This window comes from Gigantopelta aegis, chromosome 3 (assembly GCF_016097555.1).
Source record: "Gigantopelta aegis isolate Gae_Host chromosome 3, Gae_host_genome, whole genome shotgun sequence".
Classification (NCBI taxonomy): domain Eukaryota; kingdom Metazoa; phylum Mollusca; class Gastropoda; order Neomphalida; family Peltospiridae; genus Gigantopelta; species Gigantopelta aegis.
Genome location: NC_054701.1, coordinates 71,544,681 through 71,568,906, shown reverse-complemented (window position 1 = coordinate 71,568,906; position 24,226 = coordinate 71,544,681). Strand labels below are relative to the sequence as shown.

The window sequence follows — 24,226 nt, the reverse complement described above, 5'->3', positions numbered from 1 at the left end:
CTCTTAATTAAGCATCCTCTTTGCAAGTCTTTTAGCATTGCACTGCGATATCGCAAAGTTGCGAGAGTTTAGTGAATTAGGCCCCTGGAGTAGTATAAGCAGTGTGGTATGATTTTAGTCAAATTGCCACATGGCTTGTCTATTCATTAATGATACTGATTATAAGCTCGAAAGAAGTAAGCTTAGAGGTTATAAGATAGCCACTTCACCCACCGAGTTGCAATTGATGCTGGGTACCCTCCCGCCCCGGAATCGACAACTGGCGATGTCAGAGGCTGAATCCGGGGTGGGCGTGCCTGAACCCTCGTGGATAGGGGCACGTAAATATAGTTACCCATACCCATTGATGCTGATTCTGAAATCGAGTCGGTACCAAGATTCGAACCCAGTACCTACCAGTCGTTAAACAGACGTCCGGTTTATCCCATTATTTATCCATGGAATGAAGTTAAGCCGTAACCCAGTTAGGAATTATAAATAAATACAAGATATAAATCAATAAATTAACTACATGACGCTACGTGTCATCATTATATATTGTTTGCTAAGAGAAAATGATCACTTGATGCTTTGACAATGACAATGACAATACATTTTATTCCCAAGCTGTCTGTGCCGGTGTAAACGGAATGCAAGTCCGTAGGAACAGTTGTCTGCCCGGACTTAATCTCCTAGGAATGTACGACATAGGTATAATATACCTGAGAATGCAAGTCTTAGGACTTACGTTCCCTAAAGAAATGCTGGTCTGACTGCCAGGATATGAAGTCCGGGCCAGACTTGCATTCCTGGACAATTAAAATTTAAGTCCGGTGGTACACATAGAAATTAAATTATAATGTAAACAAAACGAAAAGCCGTTTCCTTTCTGGATTATTTAATTAACTTAGGATACTGGCGCCTCTCTTTATTTAAATATTTTTGATTGATTCCATTATTTTCCATTTATATCATGTTCAAGAGTATGTACACATTTTGTTGACCTTTTCACATGAGCAAAACCAAAGTCTTTATACATTGCGTGTTGTTCAAACTAATAAATGCTTAAACATTTAATGATGATAACTAGTTTAACGTGCCCATATACCACTAGGGTTTCGAACACGCCCATCCCGAGTCCGACCTCCGATAAGATCGGTGGCCTGACTCGGGATGGAGCGGGGGGGGGGGGGGGGGGGGGCGGTGAAAATGGGCAGAATTTTGAAAATAGCAATTAGTAAAAAAGTTAATAGATTAAAGAAAAAAAAGAAAAAGGTTACAAGCCAAAAATAAAAAAGAATTGACTGCTCGGCCGAATATTTATATAATTTGGAGCATTTTAGAAGGACAGTCCAAAATTAAATAAGAGAAAGAAGAGAGGATCGGACTATTTAATAATATTACAAAAAAGAAGTAATTTCGACATAAAATTCTGAACGCAGATCTAAACGTTTAAAGTCCGATCGATATGTCCACGCGAGTGGCCTCGTTAAGGCCGTTTGGGTGCACAGCTTAAAGGGACAAGATGGGTTGCATCCCGTCAAGAAAACCCCTAGATTGGCAGTCGATAGACGTTGAAGGTGTAGTGCTGTGCTGAAATACAGATCTTGAGAAGCCGGATCCGTCTGAACGAGTAGAGTATCAGACTAGGGTATAGTCCAGTCGTCATGGGTTGGTATAGTGGTGCGGACGGGCCCGACTCCGGAGGATACGAGATGGTATCACTATAAAGCAATGTAAAGTCTAGAAAAAGAGTAGTAGGGGCCGACCCCGCTTCCTATTTCTTCTTAGAGTGGGGCGGTCAATCTTCCAGTGCTGCTAGGACAGGCTCGGACTGTAGAGACTAAACGCGAACAACCGTGGCGTTCTGCAGAATGGCCGTCATACGAGTCACGAAAAAACAAGTCAACATAGTCAGACGGAGAAATGACGTGGAGGCGAGGAATCTCGCTGAAAAAGAATCCAACCTGGTGGTGCAGACTGTCGAAACGAGAAGCGTTCCAGCGTTCAATCATTTCCAATGGCCGCATACATCCCAGTAGAAAACTTCATTTCGCTGACAAAAACAACGAAATGAAGGACCCCCAAGTCGAGCACACGAAAGCACGTGCAGTGTGCACAAGCGAAACAAACACGTCTTACCGCGTGGAGTTCCAGACTGGGAATTTAAACATTTAAAAGTAATCTTCGAAAACTCGAAAACGTTTTCCATAATTAGAAGCATGTTACACGTATTAGTACTCGCAAATAAGTAGAGCTTGCCCAACAAAGTTGCCTGATATACCAACAAAGTTGCCTGTTAAACATTATGTACTGGTATTTGATAATAATAATAATAATAATAATAATAATAATAATAATAATTCAAATATAAAAATGTGATATCTGCGTTATATAAATTATCTTGTTATTTTATGTTTTAAGTTTGTGCATTTTTGTCAGTAATGTTGCAGCCGCGTGTACATAGGGTGTGGGGTGGGGTGGCGTGGTATAAACACTCCTCTTCAAAGCAAATTTCTACTTACCACAGTCCAGGCCCCCAGATAAAAAAAAATAGTTTTCATTAAGGCTTATCAATGAATAGAAATATCAATGACTAAGAGTGGGTTTTAACAGCTCAATAGGTCACAACACCCACTAAAACAAAACAGTAAACCTGAACAATTATCATACTGTCAATAATATGCACACACAATTTACAGATATTTTTAAACAGACCGTCACGGCAGACTTTCGTTTTTGAAAAACCCAGGAGTCCTAAAAAATCGCACTCCTCAAAATGCTTACGAGGGGAGTAGAAATGACACTCCTCAAAATACAGAGGAGGGAAAAATCGCACCCCTCAAAATAATCAGAATTGGAGGCAAAAGACCGAGAGGAATTGCACCCATGAACATGATTAAGTTTGAGGAGTAATGATTTCTAAATTAAATATCTTAAGAGTTAATGTTTTGTGTTTTCAAAATAAATATCTTAATTTAACTAATATGACAGTTGTTCTCAAAGATGAAGGAATGGGCCATTGCAGTCTTTCACAAGAAAAAGAAACACCATGAACACAACACTTATCGATTTCTTATATATCATATGCATATTATGTTGCATTAAAATTCTGAATCATGATAATCTGTTGACTATTTATGAATAAAGAATTGAAACTGATTTGTTTGTGTTTATTCTGTTTTAATTAAAACAAGTACAATAATTTTAATCTTCATCGCAGAATGATATGATTTCTCCATGGACACAAACCTGTGAACTGAATGTGAATTGGCATTGTAACAACTATGGTATGTTATTAAGAATTCTAACTGTAAAATATTTAATAAAACACTAACAAAAATAATGTCAGTAGGCCTATTTGTAAATCATTTAAACTAAAAAGAAATTAAAAGTGTAACAACCACATGGCACAGGGTTATCACATTTATCATGATATCATAATATACGTCATGTACCTTCAAAGTCTCTACTTAAAAATGATAATAATAATAATAATGGCATAACAGAGATAATATCAACATCTATTGTTTTCTACCCAAATATATCTTACTACACCCCTCCCGCCATGGAATCGCGGACTGTCTATGCCAGAACCTGAATCCATGGTAGGCGTGCCTGAACCGTAAGGATGTGGGCACGTTAAAATAGTTCCCTTCCCTCTTACTACAATTTTTATAAATATATATTTTTACAAACTGGATTAACTTTAATTATCTGTGTACTGTAGTTAACACGTCATTTATTATACTACTAACTCGAATCATAGCAACCCATAAAAAAATAACCCAAAACCCAAAACAACAACAACAACAACAACAAACAACCAACATAACCACCCTTATGTAAATTTAATTTTAAAATATACATGCTTTACACTTGGCAAATTCAAATTACTGAGTCGAAATTAAATCAGTGTATGTTTGTTTCAGGGTCCCGTCAACCGATCACATGTACTAGAAATCTGACTCTACCAAGGGCAATGTCCTTTGCTTTAAATCACGTGGCAGTATTGTGAAACAGAAAGTAGAAATGTCTACGAGTACATCGCTATGTTATTAACGAAAACAAAACCTGCTTTACTAAATTACTTGTTTGTTTGTGTACGCGTTTACTGTGATATCAACATGTATAAACATTATACATTAAACATTATATATATTGGACAACGCACCTATTATTTTTCCTGTAAGTGATCAAAACGACGACAGTATAAATACATTTCGCGATCATTACCTGCATTGTACGAAATTAAACAAACAAAACCGACGAGATCTTAATAATAAGTGAACTCCTAGCTGATTGGCTCAGTGTAAAGATAACCAACCAATCGTGTTTCAGTATGTAAAAAGTATTCTAGGAAGTTCATTGTGAACAGAATGGAAAGATTTGTGGCGTTGTGGATTGGATTCAATAAACAATTAAAATGGCGGAGTAAAAAAACAAACAACACAAACGTGATTTGTTCAATTTAGGGGCGCGTTATTTCGCGCCCGTCAGATTGAGTTGACGGGGGTTCACGGGCGTGATAGCACTCGCGCCCGTCAAAAACGAAGGTCTGCAGACCAATTACTCATGACACTTTTACACCTGACAGTTTTGGTCAAAATAGACATTCAGACTCGCTTTTTGAGAGAAAGGGTGTGGATGTGTGGAAAGGACAGGCAGATTTTTTATTGCCCGATTGAAACGAAAATGTCCGAATCAGGAACACAACGTATATTTATATATTCGCATTACTACCAAGCAGCTATATAAGATTCCAAACAAATCAGTCTGCATTTTTACATGGATTACAACTAATATTGTGAGTAGAATGATGGAAATACATGGTGAAGTTTTCAGGCCAGCTCACTTTACCCGAACGTGTCAACCCCCCCCCCCCCCCCTCCCCCAGCATTGGGGGAGAGTTACTCCCCGACACCCACCTCCACCCTGTATCGTACGCTTATGATGTTCCTAACGGCCATGTATAATAATACAGAGACCCTTTCCCCAACTCGTCTCTTATGCTTATGATGGTCAAAACTGCCGTAAGGCAGTCAGTGATAATTAATTTCACGTGTATTGATGCGATTTTTAATTGTTCATCTATAAAAGGCAATTTTTCATGCTTATTATTCTTGTTATTTTTATGCTGTAGTAACTGGTCATTATAGTACTACTTACTAGTACTAACAACTAGAACTAAGTACAGTATCGGAAATAAAATCCCAGCGGACTTGGAATACTAGGATTGAAAGTCCTGTGGACTTAAATTCTTAGGAATACACGTCCCACAGACTTAAATTCCTAGGAATACAAGTTCCACAGACTAGGATTCCGAGGAATGGAAGTCCGATCGGACAAAGATTAAGAAAATCACAATTAATCAGATTGTGACTTACATTCAAAATATAAACTTAGAAAACGTATTATTAAAAATTATGTTGGTGTATATAGAAATTGGCTTTTGCTGTTCGCCTAAGTTTATTTGAGTTACCAGTTTTCGTATATATGTTTTAAAAAACTATTTTGGGCTCCATATTTTTTTTAATTATATATTTCCTGCATATAGCCTACTTTATATCTGTAGTTTCACTATATACTTATGAACAAAGCAAGATACTCGTCCTACTTCAATATGCTAACAAAAATGTCTATGACGTAAAAAAAAAACCCAAATTAAGTTGATACTCAAACTTAAAAATGTGTTGGTTTTTTTATATAGAGATTTGGACCCACAATCATCTTATGAGAATCGTACACTTACCCATCACACTTTGAGGGAAGGCTGCCAAAACCTCTCTTTTTTTTCTAGTGTATTTTTGACAGCTCGTGCACATTGCAGAGTATAACAAACGGACATCTAATTTGCCGGACTAGTATTTCTGTCACTGTTGTAGAAGGAATTTAAGTCCGGTAGGAATACAAGTCCTAGGGAAAAACCTTAAAAATGAATCAGGCATGAAAGTCCGGGTAGGACTATGGTTCCTAAGATATGGAGGTCCGATAGGACTACTGTTCCTAGGAATCGAGGTTCCCACGGACCTGCGTTCCTTTTACATCGGTACAAACGTGTTGATTCTAAGATGGCCACCTTTTATTGTCCACCATAATATTAATATTTTAAGTAATGACATTCATATTTAGAATGACATGGCCACAGACCACAATTATTTATTCTATATATTTATGTATATAACTATATATTTTTATATAGCGTCAGTGCTTAATATCAGTTGGCCCGTGGGTTTTTTCTATTATGCATCTTTTTCCTGAATGGGAGCAACATATGCTAAAAAGGAAAAATAAAGAATAATACATGAGTGGCCGTTAGATACGATTTATCTCGCAAAAAGTTGTTTTAAAATGTATTTAATGAGCGAAAGCGAGTTTGGTGCGTTTTTAAACAACGAGTTGTGAGATAAATGGTATCTAACGGACACGATTGTATTATTCTATTTCTTACATATCCTAAAACCCCCCCACCAAAAACCAGGTTTTAAGCAAATTTTAACATCCTTTTCGACTAAAAGTTATTTACAGCCGTTGCACTTGTAGCTGACTTACGCGTCATAGCCACATGGTTGCCAGGTTAACTATACGTCACAGTGTAATCGATTTCCACCGTGGTGTTTTTGTATTGGACGTATGGCATTGGTGAACTGGTTATCACTTAGGAGCAGCCAGTCGTATGTTTTGAAATTGTTAACACACTTTGTTGTGTAAACAATTACCGGTATGTGTTATTAAAAATAACGCATGGTGTTCTCACCAACGGGTGTGTAAGAATACCTGTTGCCAAGCTCTTTCTCCCAGGATATTGGTTTAAACAAACATACACACTAAACCTGGCCGGAGTGCACCCATTTTACAACAAACAAAACAAAAACAAATAATAAAAAAATCACTATATTGTTTTGGGCTGGAATTACCACAAAAACGTCTTCAGTGTTATCAAGTTACAAATACTGGCAAACAGTTAAAAGTTTGTTTTGTTTAACGACACCACTAGGGCACATCGATTTACTAATCATCGGCTATTGGATGTAACACATTTGGTCATTCTGACATGTAGGCCTAACCTATTTGCTAGTAAATTGCTACATTCGATTCGGACTAATATAGTCTTATAGAGGAAACCCGCTACATTGTCCCATTATATGCACCATCCCACAGACAGGATAGCACACACCACACCCTTTGATATACCAATCGTGGTGCACTGCCTGAGACGATAAACATAAATTTGCAAACTATATGCTCTACCCTGTCAACCTCAGTCTAATAGTTGAAATTTTAAAGCTGTCTGCCATAACATGAGCACAGTCACAAGACTACTAGAGCGGATACCCTACTAGACGATAATTGTGATATGTGACCATGTATGCATGTGTGTAACTTTCACATGGATATAACCCACTGTATGGTTACTCCCGGGTACTGCGGGCGTTTTGCTTAGGTCTCACTACACAAATGTCATCTGTCATTGAAATCCATGTTAAATTGCCCAACCACAAATGAAGATTGCCAATAGAACTGGTTCTCGTTGGCACTAACAACATACACCATTACGAACATACATTATATAAGCATTTATTTTCACTAAAAAATTGAGAACATTTCCGTCTCAGTGTTTTTCTATATGACCGCATCTGGCTGTAGTACCGATCCGAACGGGTGGTTCATTAACCGATTCACTCCGGCTGTCTCTTGCACTATAGGTTGGACTATACCAAATACCCATAGGCGACAATGTTAACGTTTGTGTTTAAAAACACGATATGCAATATATCAACCAAACTATGATCTATAAACATCAGTACTACAACCCCTACCTCAAAGTATTAACTGCAGAAAATGATACCTTTCATGGCTCATTTTCGGTATAACCAGATGTTTCTACAACACCCCTAGTTTCGTACAAAATTTGAGTACTTTTTTACAGGTACCCCATACATGTTCCAAGCACAAGGTTTTGTGCTACTTATACACCCATGTCCCAAAACGTCAATGCACAATATTACAAAATAGCATGGGCAAAATACAGACAAAAGGTATTGTTTTAATTCTTCCCTAATTCCTAGAAGCGAATAATATGTGAACCACAACATGTGTCACAATTAGGAACTATAATGGTGATCAATGAACTCTCACCCGGAAACCGGCCTCGATGGCGTCGTGGTTAGGCCATCGATCTACAGGCTGGTAGGTACTGGGTTCGGTTCCCAGTCGAGGCATGGGATTTTTAATCCAGATACCGACTCCAAACCCTGAGTGAGTGCCCCGCAAGGCTCAATGGGTAGGTGTAAACCATTTGCACCGACCAGTGATTCATAACTGGTTCAACAAAGGCCATGGTTTGTGCTATCCTGCCTGTGGGAAGCGCAAATAAAAGATCCCTTGCTGCTAATCGGAAAGAGTAGCCCATGTAGTGGCGACAGCGGGTTTCCTCTCCAAATCTGTGTGGTCCTTAACCATATGTCTGACGCCATATAACCGTACATAAAATGTGTTGAGTGCGTCGTTAAATAGAATATTTTTTTCTCACCCGTAAGTGAACTGTGTAGTGAGACCTTACTTTTCATGCGGAGTTGTTTTGTTTTTTTGTTTTTTTGTTTTTTTTACTGATTAGAGTCAAAATGAAGGCAAGGTGCGGAGAAGAAGACATAAAAAGAGAGAGAAAAAAATCCTAAAACTCATATTAACAATGGTGTCTAAAAACAAACAGATGTCATACACTTAGAAATTAACATCATCCATTAACGAAAGCCCAGCATGAAATAATGGTTTGGCTAGTGGGTGTCAAACAAAGGTGTATGAAGTATATGAAGCAATTCGTGATTTAAAACCATCAGTATAAAATTCAAAAGTTAAATTAACACGGTGGAAATATATAAATATCACAGGTTAGTATATTAAATTTTATAATTTTAAAGTAAAATTCAACATCTTTCTAAATTGTTAAACAAGTTTATATCCCATCACCAGAAATATTGCCCATTCCTGCCATTGCTTTTACTGTTTTCTCTATTAATTAAATTTTTTTAACTTGAATCACAGATTTTGCTTCCTCCGTGTTCCTAAGTAGCCTATGTTTGAGCAGTAAATGTGTTTCACAATAGGCTATATTTTGGAGAGGCACTAAATGTCCCCATGATCAAAACATTTATTGATGCTCACAATAGCATGATTTAGTTGCATGCATATATACGGGCCAAGCCTATCAAAGAGAATAATTTAGAAATGGTTGATGCGCGGTCGGTCTGGGATCGATCCCCATCGGTGGGCCCAATGGGCTATTTCTCATTCCAGCCAGTGCACCACGACTGGTATATAATACGCAAATAACTATTATTTTGGAGAAAACATGTTGCAATATTTTTCTCTATTTTGTCGTGCAATGCTTTTCTCTATTTTATTTTGCGAATAAAGAAAATTAATATTGGTTTGACGACACCTCAGCATATTTTTAAAACTATGCCTATTTGATATAACATAATTGTGGTTATTTCTTCACATTGTCAGCCGAACGCACACATTGAGTTTGTTTTGTTTAACGAGACCACTAGAGCACATTGATTTATTAATCATCGGCTGTTGGATATAAAAAAATTGGTAATTTTCACATATACAATTTTACAGAGAAAACCCGCTACTTTTTTCCATTATTAGCAAGGGATCTTTTATATGCACCATCCTACAGACAGAGAGGATAGCACTACGGCCTTTGATATACCATGATGCGAGTGTTTTACCACTGGGCAAATATACGTCCCTCCCGGAGCGCACATATATACCACATACATACACACACGCACGCATGTACGCACGGGGGGAGAGAGAGAGAGAGAGAGAGAGAGAGAGAGAGAGAGAGAGAGAGAGAGAGAGAGAGAGAGAGAGAGAGAGAGAGAGAGAGAGAGAGAGAGACAGACAGACAGACAGACAGACAGACAGAGATCAGGAGAGGGGGGGGGGGGGAGTGACTGAATTAATGTTTAATGACACCCCAGCACGAAAAATTCCTCGGCTGTTGGGTGTCAAACTGAGGTAAATGCAAAAATGAAGTGATGCTCAACGTCAATATAAACATTCAACAGTTGAACTAAAACAGTGTAAGAGCTGTGCAAAAAAAACAAATATCACAGTCAAGTAAAAATAAAATTTAGAATAACCCGCTATCGTCACATAGGCTACTCCTACCAATAAAATTAGCAATGAACTTTCTATGCACTTTCCTACAGACAGGACAGTACATTCCACGACTTTTAATGTATTAGACGTGGGACACTGGCTGGGACGAGGGAAAATCAAACTATAGAGGAAATCAACCAACAAATGCGGCCAGGGTGACATTAGTTTGTTTAGTTTTATGGTGAAATATAATAGCAATCTTATTATATGAATCATATAATGTTGAAAGAGGCAGTATCAAACGTATTGTGTGTGGAACAGATTAATTAATTGTTATTTATCGCAAATAAATGTAAAAATAGCGAAATACACACACACACACACACACATTACAGACGCACATATTACACACATACATACACGCGCGCATGTCTCCCACGACTATATCAAGTTTGTTTTGTTTAATGACACCACTAGACCACATTGATTTATTCATCGGTTAATGGATGTTATACACTTGATAATTCTGACATGTAGTCTTAAGAGCAAACATGCATGGGATCTATTATATACACTTTCCCACAGCCAGGATAACACATACCACAGCCTTTGATATATCAATCACTGGTTTAGTTCGTGACCATGTAGGGTAGTTAAATAGTTTCTTCCTCGGAATATGTTTTGTATAACATATATATATATATATATATTTAATGTCGAGATATATATATATATATGTTTTGTATAACAGATATATATATATATATATTTAATGTCGAGATAAAATACACAACACGAAGGAATCATATTACATATTTATTACAGACTTCAATTTTATATACATGTTACCTACTACATATTACTTGCCCTCATATTTACTTTATGTACATGTGAACCCCCCCCCCCCCCCCAACCCCTTAATGTTTTGGATAAACCCTGGCCGCAGCTATTACCTATAACAGAACCCCCTGGGGACATACTGACTGCCCTCACTAGACAGTATGTGGCAAGTCAGCGAGCCAAGGTTCCCAATCTGTTAACTGCCCCCCCCCCCCCTAATTAACCTGCCCCCTCGGCAAACGTAGGTGGGCTAAACTCGCCTTCGGCCCCAAAGGTCGAGCGTATCTAATTAACCTGCCCCCTCGGCAATCGTAGGTGGGCTGAAAAACTCCCCTTCGGCCCCGAAGGTGGAGCGGATCCCTCAGGCAGTCTCGAGTGAATCCTTTATATTGACCTGTCCCCCTACTGTCCAGTAGGTAGGACCTAACCCTGGGCCAGATGAACCTTAGCTCTGTAGCTGTCCCCCGAGGGTCCCGCCACAGGAGTGAGTCTATATCCACTCCATCCATACCCTCAATAGCTCAGTTATGGAAAAACCTTTCCCCCTCCCAAGAGCAACGCTTTCACGGCACCCCGCATTCCATCCAGGTACACCCCATTTCCTTTGCTCGACAGATGCACTCCATCATTCCTGAACAACTCCAACTCTTTTACGGTCACAGCGGGGTGCCCAATCACTGCCCCCCCCCCCCCCCCCCTCTGCAAGGACCAGTGCTTTCACTGCACCGTTTACCCTTTTCCGAGCTTTGTCCACCTGCTTTGGATGTTCCGCTCCATGCCAGTAGAGGCGCGGCAACATATTCGACCAAATGATCCTTACAGAGGGAAGTAGCCCGAGTACTCTGACTGTAAGAGAGCTAGACGGACATTTGGACATAAACACGCTCTCATTACAGTCAGAGACCAACCTATGTCTTTTTTTGGCAATTCCTGACTACCAAACGGTAGGCAACGAGTCCCGCTCTAATACCACAACAATCCTATGTTTGACGTCAAATACCTTTACATCAATCATTTTCGAGTTAAGTGATACAAAAAAATCCACATATTAATCACTAATACACATACTACAGAAAGAAACCCGACAGCACCCACATTCAGCTACGCTTCGTGACACTCCGTCGCAACAATTGCAAAGCTCGGCGATCTATTTCGAGACTGGGCGATTCCGCCTTGTGCAGCAGTTACAGGGGTCATCTCATAAGAGGAGGCAGTACGTAGCACATACTTTTGCCGTATCCTGTCGATAACACCCCAAATGTATCCTTCAAATTCAAAATGGAATCAATAATGTGTAATTGTTTTGGTTTAATGACGTAATGAAATCCAAATTCATCCAAAACGGCATTAGCCAACTCTTCCAAGTTGTAACTTCGCTTGATATGAGACGGCCCCTGTAACTGCTGCACAAGGCGGAATCGCCCAGTGCGCGATCACGTGGTCTACGTCTCGAAATAGATCGCCGAGCTTTGCAATTGTTGCGACGGAGTGTCACAAAGCGTAGCTGAATGTGGGTGCTGTCGGGTTTCTTTCTGTAGTATGTGTATTAGTGATTAATATGTGGATTTTTTTGTATCACTTAACTCGAAAATGATTGATGTAAAGGTATTTGACGTCAAACATAGGATTGTTGTGGTATTAGAGCGGGAATCGTTGCCTACCGTTTGGTAGTCAGGAATTGCCAAAAAAAGACATAGGTAGGTCTCTGACTGTAATGAGAGCGTGTTTATGTCCAAATGTCCGTCTAGCTCTCTTACAGTCAGAGTACTCGGGCTAAGAGGGAAGTAGTGACCTCAGTCGCAAAACTGAACAAGTAATCTCCTGGATAAGGACCCTGTTTTTTACCGTAACCATATCATTGGACCCCAGTTGCAAGATCATGGAATTAGGTGGGGTTTGATGTTGCAACTTGCCCGAGATAAACTGATCCAACTGCGACCACCGCATTCCCCTATTCCCATACCATTTTACGCATATACCCGCCTGTTGCAGAGACTGATATTTCTATGTGTTGCGCTTATATAGCTAGTATCAATCTATGCATTTAAAGTTATCTCCCTTAGTTTGAAAGGGGGCGCTTTTTATTGGGTCTCAACCCCTAGTTAACTTTAACGTAGATATATTTTTCTGCCATTAAATGGGATTATTTGGTATTACAAATAATCTGTCATATATACACACACACACACACACACACACACACCAGACCACATGCCTGTCTATCTCTATTTATGTATGAATATGCTCTTCCTTTTTGTTTACAATCAATATTTAAATCTATATTACAATTTATACGGTATATACAAATATGTATTATCCTTTAAGCTCTTGGATCGACATAGTTACACACGTGTATGTCTAGCTGGTTAAGTACTGTTGTTCCCAACCAATGCTCCATAACTGATATTCATGTATATTTAAGTAAAGCCAAATAATTTGATCATCCCTGTTTGTTTTAAGGTTCTGGAGCCAATTTCACAAAACATCGTTTACGTCTGCGACTAGCAGTTATGCCGGGCATACATTTACACGTGTTATGCATCTATTTCACAAATAAAAGTACATCATTACGGAAAATAGAGTATTTTAAGGACGAATGGATATGAAATATGTGCAGGCTACTTCTAACTATATTTGTTGTACTATAATAGTAAGAAGAATTGTGGTTAAATAGTCGTAGATTTACCATTACGTGCAAAACTGGGCTTACGGTGTTTAGTGAAATTGGGCCCAGGCGCGCTCATCCGGCTGAACCAGACTCTCTATCTAACATATGGTCGACAGACACAATGAAATGAAATGTTTTATTTAACGACGCACTCAACACATTTTATTTACGGTTATATGGCGTCGGACATAATGGCTATTGAGATAGGAAACCCGCTGTCGCTACTTCATGGGCTACTCTTTTCGATTAGCAGCAAGGGATCTTTTATATGCACCATCCCACAGACAGGATAGCACATACCACAACCTTTGATATACCAGTCGTGGTGCATTGGCTGGAACGAGAAATAACCCAATGGGCCCACCGACGGGGATCGATCCTAGACCGACCGCGCATCAAACGAGCGCTTTACCACTGGGCTACGTCCCGCCCCTGACAGACACAAAGACAGGAAACTCGCTTTTACATGCTCATATACCACTAGAATTTCGAGCACGTCCGTCCCGGGGCCTGTCTCTGGATAGCCAGTGACTTGCTCTGGGACAGAAAAAAAAATTAAGGGGACAATTTTGAAATTTACATCCAAAAGTGGGCCTTTAAAATTTTGATGCGAATCTCTAATTAATAAAGAAAATTCTACTCATTAAATTTGGTCGCTAGATTAGATCGGGCGGTCAAAAAGAAAATAGATAGATAGATAACTAGTTTAACGTGTTCGTATACCACCAGGGCCCCGAACACGCCCATCCCGAGTCCGACCTCCGATAAGATCGGTGGCCTAACTTGGGATGGGGGGGTGTGTGTGTGTGTGTGTGTGTGTGTGAAATGGACAGAATTTTTGAAATTAACAATTAGTAAAAGAAATTAAATTATTAAAATAATAAAAAAAAATTACAAGCCAAAAATAAAATGAATTGACTGCTCGGCCGAATATTTATATAATGCTGAGCATTTTAGAAGGACAGTCCAAAAATAAATAAGAGAAAGAAGAGAGGATCGGACTATTTAATAATATAAAAAAAAAAAAGTAATTTCGACATAATTTTTTAACGGAGGTCTAAAAGTTTAAAGTCCGATTTATATGGTCCAGGCTAGGGGGGAGGGTAAGTTGGAGGTAGGGGGAATTTGGAATACGAATTTAGTAGTTAGGTCAAAGACCGAAAACCAAAATGAGCTACAAACATTTAAGTCCAAACAATAAAATTAGAGTGCTCGACCAAAAAGATTTTAAGGTGATTTGAGCAATTTAGACGGGCTGCCAAAATAAACTGCGTTGGACTGTTTACCAAAAAATAAACATAAAAATTTTGAACTGCGGCCAAAAAGTTTTAAGTCCAACTAAGCCCAAAAAAGGAGGTTGCTGTCCTAGGTTAAGGCGACTCATGGCGAGTTGATGGGCTGTTCGAAGTTGAAGTTCGGGAGGTCTTTTTGTAGATTCCAGTAGCAGGACTTCATAACTTCCTGGTAATCTCCTTGTAAAACCATCTTGAGAACGCGGTGTAGTGATGCGTTGTCCATGATCGGATTAAGAAGTCCCTGTCGGAACAGCCCGTCCCGCTCCGCCGTCACATACAACTTGGCCGAGTGCTTGGCTCCTTGGATCTGGTACTTCCCTTGGCGAGATGGAAGTTGGCGCCACGATGAATCGCTCCACGGCCCGTTGATCTGTGACTTCTCGGTAAAGTCGCCCTGGATAGCTCCACGGTATTTCGCCGGCAGCTTGTCACACACTATCGTCCAAGGGGAGTGATCGGTGGCCGTAGACACCTTCCTCCTCTTGTGTTCACGTTGGACATCTTCCGTGGCAACAGCAAAAACTGGAGGCGCTGGTGGACTGGCTGGTGGATCAATAATGATCATATGACCAGTCTCCATCTGCGTGGGTGCTGGAACAGAAGGGACCGCCACTGTCAGTGGAGCTGACAGCTTTGGTACCCCCTGGGCCGCTCCTGGCGTAGGCTCCTGTTGAGTCGCTGATGGGGGCGACGACGCAGAAGAGACCGTCCCCGGTGGTTTAACCACCGGCTTTGGTCTCCCCTGAGTCGCCCCTGTCGGTCTCGCCTTCTTCTTGGGAGCAGGTGGGACCGCCTCTGGCGGTTGAACCGCCGGGTTTAGTACCCCCTGAGTAGCCTTGGGTCGCCTTCTCCTTCCTCTACTTGGTGCGCGTTGAGGTTTGTCACTCCCATAAATGAGAGTGACAACTGCTGAGCTCCCATCGTGTTGAATGCGATACTTGAAGAGAACTCCAAGCTCACATAACACGGCCCCAAGCGTGGGGGGAAGAGAAATCTGCACGAGCTGCGAACACAACTTCATAGTTCGGCTGCCTGAAGTAGAATCCCCTTGAGTTTGAAGTGGGCAGAATTTGGAAAAAAGTCATTTAGTAAGGTCAAACGCAAGCGCGGACCAAATAGCAGACACTTCGCAGACCTCAAGTAACACCGAGTGGGAGCCGTGCTCTGATTGGCTAAGTTTCGATTCCTCGGTAAAGCCTGTCAAGAACCTAAGTCTGCAAAGAATAACTGCATCCAAAAACATGTCTGGACTCTAAAATTTGACCCAAAATAGTTAAGACTGCTCGGCCGAAAAGTTTTAAGGGTGATTTTGAGCAATTGATCGGGCGCCAAAGTAAAATGCGTCAGACTATTTATAAAAAAATAAACATAAGAATTTTGAACTCGATCGAAAACGTTTAAAGTCTAACTAGCCCAAAAAGGAGGTTGATACCTGTCCTAGCAAAGGTTGGCGTCTAGGGTGATCCGATGAACTCGGTGGTCTCAAGCTGCGGGAGGAACTGCCGGTAAGCGGAGTCTGCTAAGGCCTTGGTGATGGCTGGGTAGTGTGGTCCCGCGACGGTTTTCAGGACGCGATGTAATGTCGGGTTGTCCATCTCCGATAGTAGCAGTCCTTGGTTATATCTTCCGTTCCGGCGGATGGTAACGCAAACTGCGTTGTGTCCCTCCTGCATCCTGAGTCGATGGACGGCGAATTCCCCTTCACGGTTGTCTGGCACAGGTTGGTAAGAGTTTTCTTTCGGCGTGGTGATGAGCTGGCGTACGTCCTCAAGTTTGGTCTTGACCAGTTGTTGGAAACGCTGTTGGAGTCGGCCGGCCTGCAGTGACCACTGCTCCACTGGTTGTGTCTCTGGTTTCGGCGGTTGAGAGGGGCGACTTGGCTTGGCTGGAGTGGCACTCGGGGGAGTGGTCGCCTTCCTCTTAACAACTGCTCCCTTCCGGGCCTGCGCCTCAACGGGTGTCGCCGATTAATCGGCGACAAGTCCGGAAGCGCTCGCGAAGGTTCTGGTGCAGGTGGCCGGTTGATCGGTGTGTCACAGATCTCTGTGTCAAACTCCGTCAACTCTGACTCTTTCGCTGGCGTAGAAGCTGGGACATCCGGGGCCGGAACCGCTTCTGTCTTGGTCTTCCTGCTCGGGTAAGCGGTGTTCGGCGGTCGAACAGAAGGAGTCGCCGCCGGCGGTTTAGCCACCGGTTTTGACTCCCCCTGCGCCGCCGCTGACGCACGTCTCCTTTTCCTCCACCTTCCTTTCTTCTGTATTCGGTCTCCGTACACCAAGATCACGGTTGCCCGTGACCCGGTGTACGAGACTCGATACTCCAGTAGGGAGCCATAAGTTGCAATTAGTCCCCCCAGGTGGGGGGGGGGGGGGGGGGGGGTAATTGCACAGCACAGTCAACTACGACTACTTCCAAAGGCTGCATAACTGGGAATGCGGGCTGCTCTAAGTGATGAAGCAAGCAAGGGATCTTTTATATGCACTTTTTATAGACAATACATACTACGACCTTTGATGTACCAGTCGTGTAACACCGGTTGGGAGGGGGGGGGGGGGGGGGGGGGATGGAGCACAATCGCTAAGTGGAGAACGACCAACGGAGTAGGCCTATTTGAGATCATCGTATAACCAGAGCCGGTTTATCCTAGTAGCACATGTAGTAACCGGCCTCAGTGGCGCAGTGGTTAAGCCATCGGACTACAGGCTGGTAGGTACAGGGTTCGCAGCCTGGTACCGGCTCCAACCCAGAGCGAGTTCTTAAGGGCTCAATGGGTAGGTGTAAGGCCACTACACCATCTTCTCTCTCACTAACCACTAACCAACTAACAACTAACCCACTGTCCTGGACAGACAGCCCAGATAGCTGAGGTGTGTGTCCAGGACAGCGTGCTTGAACCTTAATTGGATATAAGCACGAAAATAAGTTGAAATGAAATGAACATGTAGCACGTGCTACGGGTCCCACGGTTCAGGGGGACCCGCGGTGATGTGTATATTTACTTTCCCCAGGTAATTTTTCCCCTCTCCTCGAGGGTGTTGCAAAATATATATCCTGGGAAGGAGGTCGCGCTGTTATTTGTACTACAGGCATCGCGGATCCTTAAACCGGCTCTGTGTAAGATGTATCGGCTTGGGCGTGACAGTTCATATAGACAAAGCACATGACAGTAGTTCGTTGTCACTGCCTTGTTAAAATAGGTGTATCTGCCTTTAACTCTGCTTTATGCAGAGATACGATTTCGATCACGATAACTAGGGGCCGGATTTATGAAGCCTGTTTTTCGTAAATGCAGGTATTTAAGCGTTGTAAATGCATGTAGTTACACGCGTGTAAGTCAAAAACAGGCTTTGTTAAGTCGGCATTGAAATCTGACCGACAAAACAGCGTTAAAGTTAGCTGTCGGTCAGATTTAGGATTGCCACTCGAAAGACTGCATGCATGGTTTTGACGAACGTATATTTAATCGAAATAAATTGTAGGCAGATATTTTTTTTTTTTACGTAACGTCCGCGTTCTGTCGTTTCTATACTTGTATCGGTGTATATCTACTTCAAAGAATCGATAAGTTCTCAGGTCTTCATAATTTATGTCATTACGCAGATAGCAATTGTGATGCGCTCGAAGGTCTGTGTTTTTCCGGAAATGCTATGACATGACGTCACTAATGTGTACATTGTTGCTGTTAGTGGCGTGTTTCATTTCACGGGTATCAATCGACGACCATTTCAAGGTATCTAAAGTAATTATATGAAACAACGAACTGTAACTATTTATCATTTAGGAAGGACTTTCCTTTGGCACTGTCACTAACCCTAACCCTAACTCTCTATGATAAGTATTTATAATGTTCTTTATACGTGACAGTGCCAAAGGAAACTCCTACCATGATCATGGATCATTTTATGTTACTGTTGTTTAAGTGTCTGAAATTAAATATTGTCAAATGTTTATAATCAATGATAAATATACAAGACAGGTGTCCGTATACTATTTTAAGGTAGGGATCGGTTTTGTTCATCAAGATAAATTCGAATGTAAGTGCACATTGTGCACAATGTGCACTTACATTCGAGTTTATCTTGATGAACTAGGATCGGTTAAATTCCTCCTTCACAGTCAGACTCGCAGGTAGGTTACCCCAAACATTGACACCCTGAAGAGTAATGCCGTGGTGTTATATTTAAGTTGCGTGAAAGCATATGATTTGGAAGTAATTTCAAATTGTTTGCATTTCACGTCTGTATAAACTAATGGAGAATGTACAAGGGTGTGTGGATTCGTGAAAAATAATTCACGAACGCCATAGTTGATGGGTTTTTTAATGGCACTACACTTCTGACAATATTTGCTTTTACCTAAATACTAATATCACTAGTAATAAGGCTTAAATTACATATGTATTTGTTGATTCAGATGTTTGTTCATGTAATTAATGTATATTTATGTTACTGTTACTGCAGATAAATGTATATTATATTGTTATTTTTGCTCAGCCCATATTCGAGTGTTATGCAAATAAATTATTCTTATCTATGTAATAAACACTATGTACAATAACATTACAGCCTCTCACCGCCCACCCAGGGGTTTATTCAAATTATTGTGTGGGTGTAGCTTACCATTGTCAGATTTTGTAATCTAACCCTTTTTTGTTTATGTGAGAACAATGAACAGGGTTATGTTACTGTTACTGCAGATAAATGTATATTATATTGTTATTTTTGCTCAGCCCATATTCGAGTGTTATGCAAATAAATTATTCTTATCTATGTAATAAACACTATGTACAATAACATTACAGCCTCTCACCGCCCACCCAGGGGTTTATTCAAATTATTGTGTGGGTGTAGCTTACCATTGTCAGATTTTGTAATCTAACCCTTTTTTGTTTATGTGAGAACAATGAACAGGGTTATGTTACTGTTACTGCAGATAAATGTATATTATATTGTTATTTTTGCTCAGCCCATATTCGAGTGTTATGCAAATAAATTATTCTTATCTATGTAATAAACACTATGTACAATAACATTACAGCCTCTCACCGCCCACCCAGGGGTTTATTCAAATTATTGTGTGGGTGTAGCTTACCATTGTCACATTGTGTAATCTAACCTTTTTCTGTTTATGTGAGAACACTGAACAGGGTTAGAGAGCACTGTATGTGGGTGCGACGATTTACCCAGTACTACTCAGTTCTTACCCAATACCATTACTAACTATTATATCTTCACGTAAGAACCCCTAAACCTGGATATTAGTTACACATGTTGTTTGCGGCGAATTGTATAACCCAGAAGCAAACAATGTTTGGTCTTAATTGGTGAAATGACAAATTGAGGCCTTTCCACTTAGGGCCTAAGTAAATAATTTATTAAAAAATATTTTTAGACTTGCCCGTTCAAAAACTGCATCTAATAAACTGGTAATGTAAATATATAATATCTAATGACTAAAGGTCTTGTACCTGATTTGGCAGACGCTTCAAAAATTTTTTTTATTTTTTTCACACCTGTTGTAATTGTTTGGGGGGTTTTGTGGAGGTTTTTTTTTTAATGTTTTCTGATCACAGTAATGTGATAAAATTTTTCCATATCATCAAGATTAGAATTATATATATTTTTTTATACTTACCTCTTTTTTTATTTTATAAAAATTATTTGTATTATAGAAGGGTGAACGAAGGGAGGTAAGTCAACGTACTGGAGTCTGCGGTGTATACAATTCGCCGCAAACAACACGTGTAACTAATTGGGTAAGTATTGGGTAGTATGGGGTAGTATTGGGTAAATCATCGCACCGCTATATGTAACAGTTTGTCAACGTTTGACAACCAAATAGTTACCAAACTGTGTCAGAAATACATGTTTTCATAAATCCAACACAACATACCTTTAGGGTATAATATCCGCCTGGTCCCCCCCCCCTCCCCCCCCCCATTATTATTTTTAGTTAGGGTTAGGCTTAGGGGAGGGGGGAGTGCGGGCAGATTTATATTTGTGTGAGGGACACATGAATGAAATTATAATTCTTGCATTATTCTGAGACATGAGTTACCAACCTGTAGGTTCAATATGAGTGAACTTAAAAAATGATCAAACTAAAGGTGTGCTGTGTAAAATTTAGGAAACATTATTGCCAAAAAAATACATAGCTTGGTCTCTGACTGTAATGAGAGCGTATAACTAACTGTCCAAATGTCCATCTAGCTCTCTTACAGAGTACTCAGGCTATCATCAGAGGAAACATGCTGCATTTTTCCAAATGCAGCAAAGCAGGGCACAATATTTCGCCGTTCTGTTCGCGTGTCGTTTACGCAAAATTAAATTTACACGAACCGCAAATCGGTTACGTCGTGACCTGTAGACGTTCAGAAATTAAAACTTGCAGACTTCATGATTACCGTAATTTTAACCATGCAGACATACTACTACTAGTACTAGTATTACGAAACATGTTTTAGACTGATTTTTAAATACTTGATGCGTGGCAAACCAGTAGACATTGCAACGGTTGTAACTTCCAACCAAAGGCTCAATATAGAGTCGAGCCAAAAGTTTTAAAGAAATGGGGACATGACCGTTAAGGCGCCTACATTATCTGCTGCTATTCTGTCTCTAAAGGAATATATGTAGACATATTGGATTGCCTATAATTTTACAAAGGTTGAAAACAATTTTAACGTATACAAAAATGCAAAAATGTCACAAATACTAACATCGCATAATGATCTTTAAATAACAAACATTTGGAACGTCACTGTAGTATAGAAGTACCAGCGATAAAGTGAAAGTAGCATCACCACCGCAAAATATCAGTGTCAAATTGTGGTCTTTCTTTTTATGTTATTATAAGATTTATTTGTATTAATCTAATCATGCACCAATGAGTATCCTGTTTTATAGTTCAGAGGAACTGGACATTTGTTTGGGTTTTTGTCGGGTTTTTGTTTTAATCTGCTGTATACTAAATTTTACATATCATTGACAAATGGTAGCCTTTAATATTTGTTATTTATGAAAGAAAATTATTAGTCTAATCATGCACCACGGAATGGGCATTTTTCCTCCAAATGTATCTATTTTGTTTCAGTAATGGGCTGATATTTAGCCCTTTTACAATAGTATTAACTTCCATAAGCTGCACAGAGGTTCTAGAATACGGTGGCCCGATGCCCAAGGACAGTGGTTTTTAGATTCGGGAAACTAAAAATGACTTTTTGCGATCCCGATGGCAAGTGGTGAATAATAATAATAATAGTAATAAATCTACAACGCTACGATCGTACGAAAACAAAAGAAACATCTACAACGTAACAAGTCACTTCTTTCGATTTGCAAGCATTAAAGAAACTGTTTTCTTTTGTATTTTGTTTTAATTTTATGTTTGAGCTAAAAAATTATGTATTTAAAATATAATTTCAACATAATTTTGAGGTAACCGATCAGGTAATCCACAGGTTACCTAGGTAAAAACCACGTGAACCGACTTCCGGTTATTTCAGATTTCGAAATATTGTCCCCTGCAAAGGATCTTTTATATGCATGTTCCCACAGACAGGAAAGCACATACCTCGGACGTTGATCAGCTGTGGTGCACTGGTTGGAACAAGATAAAGCCCAATCAGTGGAATGGATCCACAAAGGTGGTTCGATCCTGCGACGCAAGCACCTCCAGCGAGCATTAAACCGACTGAGCTAAATCCCACCAAACAAAGGCTGACATGTTTATATTTTAAAATATGATTTTCATGCAGTTACATGTACATGTGTTAAATTGATGAAGTAAATTGAACAGAGTTTTATCTTGCATGTTTTGATTTCAGAGGAGCGCTGTGCATTGAAGCAGTTCAACCAGTACACATTGGTTATATGGACCTGTGGTCTGCTTCTTGCTGTTCCCGCATTTGCTTTTTTCTACTTTCCAAATATCTTCCGAGCCAAAGTCAGCTTTCTCAATATTAAGGTTAGTTTTTTGTTTTTACAAGGTGATGGTGTTGCCTTTTACATAAATAAAAATCTGCAGGATTTATCTGGAATTCCAGACATGCCCTAATTTTTAAACACTAACATATTGTTTTACTATTATAACCGTTTTTGATAACTTAAATCATAATTAGATTTTATTGTTTAGATTATCAATTTCCTTACATTCGGAGTGTTTTTGGTCATCCTGGTGTTTTTAATATCACAAAATGCATTTCTCATATTTTTAAAAACACTTGTGCGTCTGAGAAGTAACAGTTATGGATTCAAGTTTTAGTCTATTTTTAGATGGTATTTCACCATTTCAAAGTCACAGACTTATGTTTCACTCAGTTGTAACTTTATCCAAATGTATTACAGGTTTGTAGATTAACTAAAGTTAGTGTTAATTTTTACTGGTTGAAACTAGGGTATGCATGTCCCTTTAAAATGTACATTATGGTTCCAGCTGATACATTTTGCATTGGGGCTGTCATTTATAGACTATTGTGCAACCGGAACCCTGGGACCAATATCTGAACCCGACCACCAATATTAATATTTCTGAATTTGTTTCTCGAAATGCTGCTTTCCTCTCTGCTTATGGTTTATTATAATCTGTACCCAGTAATGCTAAGACAATGTAGTTTTTTTGTTATACAAAAACAGGCCACCCACAATCCTTGAGGTATATCATAGGTCATAATTCATATGTGTTATTTTTATGGGCTGTCAGTCCGTAATCTACATGGTTTGTTGTAGTTTGTTAGCTTTTAGAGGCCTTAAAGGGACACACCCTAGTTACGTTTATTTGTTAACCATTACGGCGTTGTTTTTCGCTATTAAACCCCATTTTTCACAAATAAAATTGCACTTTACTTACATTTTATTATTTAAAATACACATTTCCATTCACCTGAAGTGCTTTTTGGTAATCCTGATGTTTGTAAAACCACGAAGTGCATTTTTTGCATTTTTTTCACAAGACGTTCTGTCGAGAAAAAAACGTTAAGCAAGCGAGGTCCAATCTATTTTTAGAGGGGATATTTCCATTTCAATGTCACCGACATTGGTATATCACGTGACCGTTATTATTTTGGTTCGGTTTGTTTTCTCGTGCACGGTTCGCGCAATCAATATCCGATTTGTTGTTGTTCATTTGTGAGATTTTTCTTCACAGTTTGTGAACATTTTTAGTAACAATAAAGTTCAGACAAGTAAGTGTCTCAATACAAAACGTTACAAACCCTTAAAACCAATAATTTTGCTAAGTCTTACGATATCTGGAGAAGGGATACAACCAGGACAGAACAGTTGGAACATGTACAGGAGAGGTGAAAAGAACACCCCAAGTCTGTGAAATT

At 39.8% G+C, this 24,226-nt stretch overlaps 1 protein-coding gene across 3 annotated transcripts in view; it reads left to right on the top strand.

Moving 5' to 3' along the window:
- Positions 1-24,226, top strand: part of LOC121369021 (ADP-ribose pyrophosphatase, mitochondrial-like) — a 55,085-nt gene that overhangs the window by 18,322 nt on the left and 12,537 nt on the right. The window contains exons 1-3 of one of the 3 annotated variants that reach the window (XM_041493826.1): positions 18,610-18,628; positions 20,570-20,653; positions 22,724-22,863. Coding sequence is in view for 1 of the 3 variants with exons in the window: in XM_041493825.1 (XP_041349759.1) it covers positions 22,724-22,863 (140 nt within the window). In the remaining 2 variants the exon portion in view is untranslated. Of the gene's footprint in view, positions 1-18,609; positions 18,638-20,569; positions 20,654-22,723; positions 22,864-24,226 lie in introns of those variants that run through there. The other 2 variants (XM_041493827.1, XM_041493825.1) reach the window with 2 other exon arrangements.